Genomic DNA, 4,641 nt, shown 5'->3' on the forward strand with positions numbered 1-4,641 from the left:
ATTTTGGTAATCGTCAAATAGATATTCATTACAATTTAATCCTGTGATCCTTTTATGATATTTGATGTAATAGATTTAGCGTCAATACCTAAACATGGCCTTTAATAACAAGAATATTGGATCCTTTATGCTATTGTTCATTTGTGCCAAAATTGAGAAGATTTGAATTGATGATTATTGAAAGTTGAAACTTCAAAGAGCCAGGACACCAAAACGGAATGATGTTTTTACAATTTTGTAAAAACATAAATTGGTTTTTTGCCAGGGCAGTGATTTTTTGCGTTTAACTACTTGTTGTTAGTAGGTATTTTTGGTGTATAATGTTTTTACATTCTATTTGAATGAGAATTCCAGATCGTATTGAAAAAAAAAAAAGAAAAACCAAAACTGACTGTAATGTTTTTACATTCTATTTGAATGAGAATTCCAGATCATATTTAAAAAAAGAAAAAACCAAAACTGACCATCAATTGGAATCGAAGCAAAGCAAGTTTACAAGAAGTTGCGTTGCATATAGCTAATAGCCAAAATAGGCTGAATACAGACAATGAAAGGAAGGTTTCGAGGAAGCTGCGTCTTTTAATTTTAAAGCCAAAATTGATGAGTGAGTTACAATGGAACAAACCTATCATCAATGTCCTCATGCTCCCAAATTACTCAAGCGGTGTGCTTTATGACCTAATAAGTTAAGTTGTATTTTATTTTATCTATAAATTATTTTTAAAATATTTTATTATAATAAAAAAAATTTTAAACTTTCTTAACTTTATCTTAAAATTTAATAAATTTTATTTTTATTTTTAATAAATATTTTTAAATCTCATTATTGATATTTTTATTTAAAATATTTAATAAGAATAAAAATATAAAAATAAATATTAAAAATTGATAAATGTTTTATAAATAGAATTAATTTTTTTTCATATCTTATAAATAAAATTATAAGAGTAATATTTAGCGTGTGAAACTAAACTACTGTGTCGAGTCAAGTGTATTTTCTGGCCAATGGAAAAAGAAAAAAAGTCAAGTGTATTTTATTAATTTTTAGAGTTAGAAATAAAAAATAGGATAGTGGTTCAGTGGTGCCGTGGGTGTCTAAGATCAAGATCAGAACTTCCTTCCTCTTCACTTCGATCGTGACCGACAGTGAGAGAGAGGCAGAAATCCAAACGCTTCCGCGCCTTCTCTGCCTTCTTTCTCGTTCGTCGCCGGCGTCCGTGACAGTGCCGGAATCCTCCCCCTCCTCCTCTGTTCGAGCAACTGTGGGTGTTCGTGTAGTCCTGTGTGTTCTCCGATCTGCTCTGTTTTGCTCTTCCCTGCTCTGCGTCGTTCTCCGATCTCTGTCCGTGTAGTCGTGCGTGTTCAGGCCTCCCGCTGACAGTGTTGCAGCGTGTATGTATCAGGTTCCCTCTCCCCTGTGCAGCTCGTGACCTTCTTCTTCTCCTTCTTTCCTACGTGGTTGGTGATCAAAGGTGAGGCATTTTGATCCTTCTCTTCCATTGTTCAGTTGTTTGGTTCTGCCCGATCAAAATGATTGGGTTTAGGTTTCTGAGTTAAATTGATTTGATTTCTGTAAAAGGAATGTAATGTGGAAAGCTTGATTGATTATAATATTTATATTGTGGGAATTTTTGGGAACTAGGATTGAAGAGGAAGAAGTTGGCATTAGTTTAAGGATTAATGCCTATAAGGTGTTCGATAAAATGCCTGTGAGGAGGGTTTTGCGTTGACTACGTATCTACAATATTGTTAATCTGACAAGAAGTATGATTTGGCTTGGTTCATAATTTATAAGATATATATATTATCGTTTTTAGAAGTTATATTTGGATTCTTGAAGGTATATCGATCGTTGCAAAAAGTTATGGATTTTTCTCTTTGAAGATATATTTACTTGGAGTGTGAGGAAAATTCATTATGTGCTGGTTTTGCAGGTTATTTGCACTACATAAGCATTAATGGCTGCAAGGACTCCTGGCTTAATTGCTTTATTTGATGTTGATGGGACTCTCACAGCTCCAAGGAAGGTATATATTTAATCTGAAGCTCAATATTGTTCACACGTTTAATATCAAGTATAGCAGCATGATATATCAATGCAGCAGTTTGATATGTTCCTATGAAAGATTTGAGGTTATAAAATTCTCATTGCAAAATTTAATCACTGAATTTTTCTTCACTCCCTACTTTTATTTGTCAAATAAAGCTAGGACTCCAGTTTTATTCTTTTAGAATGTTTAGGTTTACTTTACGTCTGCTTAACATGTTGAACTCAAATGCAAGGTGGCCACCCCAGAGATGTTAAACTTCATGCAAGAACTACAGAAGGTACGTAATTGGAAATTCTCAAACTTTAAGTTTATCCCTTTTATATGCCATCTATCCTGCTAAGCATAGATATTTTCTAACATTTCTTGTGTTCGGTAATGTCTGGGTACAGGTTGTAACAGTTGGAGTTGTGGGAGGATCTGATCTCGTAAAGATATCTGAGCAGCTTGGAAACACAGGTTTACTATGAGTTGATTTTATTCTTTCATTAAGCTATCAATGTTAGAGGCCTCTTCATTTGAATGAAGTCCAAAGTTCTGTATGCTTATTGGCTGAAAATGTTGATGTTTGCTTGATCTTTCCATTCTCTTTTTTCCTCTTCCCTGCCCTTTAGTAGGGAAATAGTTATACCATGTCTTTGAACACAACTTTTGTCTTTGCAGTCATCAGTGACTATGATTATGTATTCTCTGAAAATGGTCTTGTGGCACACAAGGAGGGAAAACTCATTGCGACCCAGGTTCTGTGCATCATCATCAACTAAGATGGTTTCTGGATAAGTTTCAGTAGATTCTTGGAGTGATTGAAAACAACACATGCCACTTTATCTTTTGTGTGTTTTTCCCCCTTTTAAAAAAGTGGAGCTATATTGTGAGGATTATAAAAAGCAAATCCTGATATGAACTTTTTTGTTAAGTACATAAAGGATGTTTTAGCCATCTATAGTTATAGAAGGTTGCATTGTCCACAATTTTTTAGAAATCAGAGAACTTTAGATATATGCAAACTCTTCCACCCCAACTAAACCAAAAAAAAAAAAAAAACAAAAGAAAAAAGAAAGAAAAGGAAAAAACTTTTTGATATGATATTTTCCCCTTTAGCGTACCGTGCTAACTTGTCTGCTTTCTTCTTTCCAGAGCTTGAAGTCATTTCTTGGGGAAGAAAAGCTCAAGGTAAGGCTATGTTTTGTTGTATCTCAAGGCACATGTTACTTTAGTAAGACTGAAACTGGCTTGTTAACATGTGTAAATAAATTTATTGCAATTTAAAACTATTAGGATACCATATAACTAGACAAAATGACCTGAAAATTTGAGTTGAACTGAGTGCTTAAGGATGAAAAACAAGCGAGTAAATGAGATTATGGCCTTGACTTTGTGCATTAAATTCACTAATTTTATTTTGCTGTTGTAAAGATTAATTAGGGACTATTTTGCAGGAATTTATAAATTTTACACTTCATTACATTGCTGACTTGGATATTCCTATCAAGAGGTTGGTGGATCTAGACTCTGGTCATATAATTTTCATATTGGTTCAACTTACAAGAAGCTGGTGATATACATGACATGATAATATTTTTAGGGGAACATTTATAGAATTCCGTAGTGGAATGCTGAATGTTTCACCAATTGGTCGAAACTGTAGCCAAGAAGAAAGAGATGAATTTGAAAAGTATGACAAGGTGACGTATTTTGGATATTATCTTATACTGAGTTTTCATTAATTGATATTATGCTGGGTATGTACCTTTTTCTGAGAGTTTGCATCTTGAGTTCTCAGATTCACAACATACGCCCAAAAATGGTTTCTGTCCTACGTGAGAAGTTTGCTCATCTGAACTTAACATTTTCGATTGGAGGACAGATAAGTTTTGATGTGCGTGACTGTCATGATGATATTATGACTTTTATCTGTCAAATGATTCATTGGCCAACAGTTTTTTATCTGAATCCACTCTGCAGGTTTTCCCTCAAGGTTGGGATAAAACTTACTGCTTGAGATACCTTGATGGCTTCAATGAAATCCACTTCTTTGGTGACAAAACCTACAAGGTCAATCAATAAATTTATTTTGTATTCAAATTGTTAAGTATCACCATTGTGATAGATTCTTAGATCTCTCATGCATGGAGTAGCCTCGAGTGTTCTATTATGCTCTAGCGCCTGCTAACTTTCATGTCAACTTTTTTCTTTGATCAGGGTGGGAACGACCATGAAATTTATGAATCAGAGAGAACAATTGGGCATATCGGTTAGTTGTTTTATTGACTTAAAGATATCAGTGAACTTGTTTACTATTACAGACCATATCTTTGAACTTATTTATGCGATTGAGATCAAAATCCGTTCTTGGATTCCAAGTTACCTAATATTTTTTGTTTGCTCTTCAGTTACTAGTCCTGAAGATACAATGAAGCAATGTAAAGCACTCTTCATGGGAAACCCTGACAACAATTCTTAAGATTATTGCAGCAATATTTTGTATGCTTTACTGAACAAATGCCTTGCGGGGCCCGTTAAATGTTATTTTTGTGTTGTATAATGGCAGAGGATTACAATGACAATATAATTCCTGTTTGTTTTTATTTTA

The 4,641-nt window shown here is 33.8% G+C and overlaps 1 protein-coding gene across 1 annotated transcript; it reads left to right on the plus strand.

The window, feature by feature from the left end:
* Nucleotides 1-1,072: 1,072 nt before the first annotated feature.
* Nucleotides 1,073-4,641, plus strand: LOC129309322 (phosphomannomutase). Its single transcript, XM_054950863.1, has 12 exons — nt 1,073-1,472; nt 1,935-2,027; nt 2,284-2,328; nt 2,441-2,507; nt 2,712-2,788; nt 3,186-3,221; nt 3,488-3,543; nt 3,634-3,733; nt 3,832-3,927; nt 4,014-4,103; nt 4,251-4,302; nt 4,442-4,641. The coding sequence occupies exons 2-12, from the start codon at nt 1,959-1,961 to the stop codon at nt 4,510-4,512; spliced, it is 759 nt and encodes a 252-aa protein (XP_054806838.1). The 5' UTR covers nt 1,073-1,472; nt 1,935-1,958; the 3' UTR covers nt 4,513-4,641.

This window comes from Prosopis cineraria, unplaced genomic scaffold (genome assembly GCF_029017545.1).
Source record: "Prosopis cineraria cultivar Desert tree isolate PC_DT_omini unplaced genomic scaffold, ASM2901754v1 PC4, whole genome shotgun sequence".
NCBI lineage: Eukaryota > Viridiplantae > Streptophyta > Magnoliopsida > Fabales > Fabaceae > Prosopis > Prosopis cineraria.

Bases quoted from the DNA above. Each gene is read 5' to 3' on its own strand.
- LOC129309322 (XM_054950863.1), top strand. From the start codon at position 1,959: ATGGCTGCAAGGACTCCTGGCTTAATTGCTTTATTTGATGTTGATGGG. The intron at 2,508-2,711 runs GTTTACTATGAG...TTGTCTTTGCAG, and splicing joins TGAGCAGCTTGGAAACACAG to TCATCAGTGACTATGATTAT. The intron at 3,928-4,013 runs GTGCGTGACTGT...TCCACTCTGCAG, and splicing joins GAGGACAGATAAGTTTTGAT to GTTTTCCCTCAAGGTTGGGA.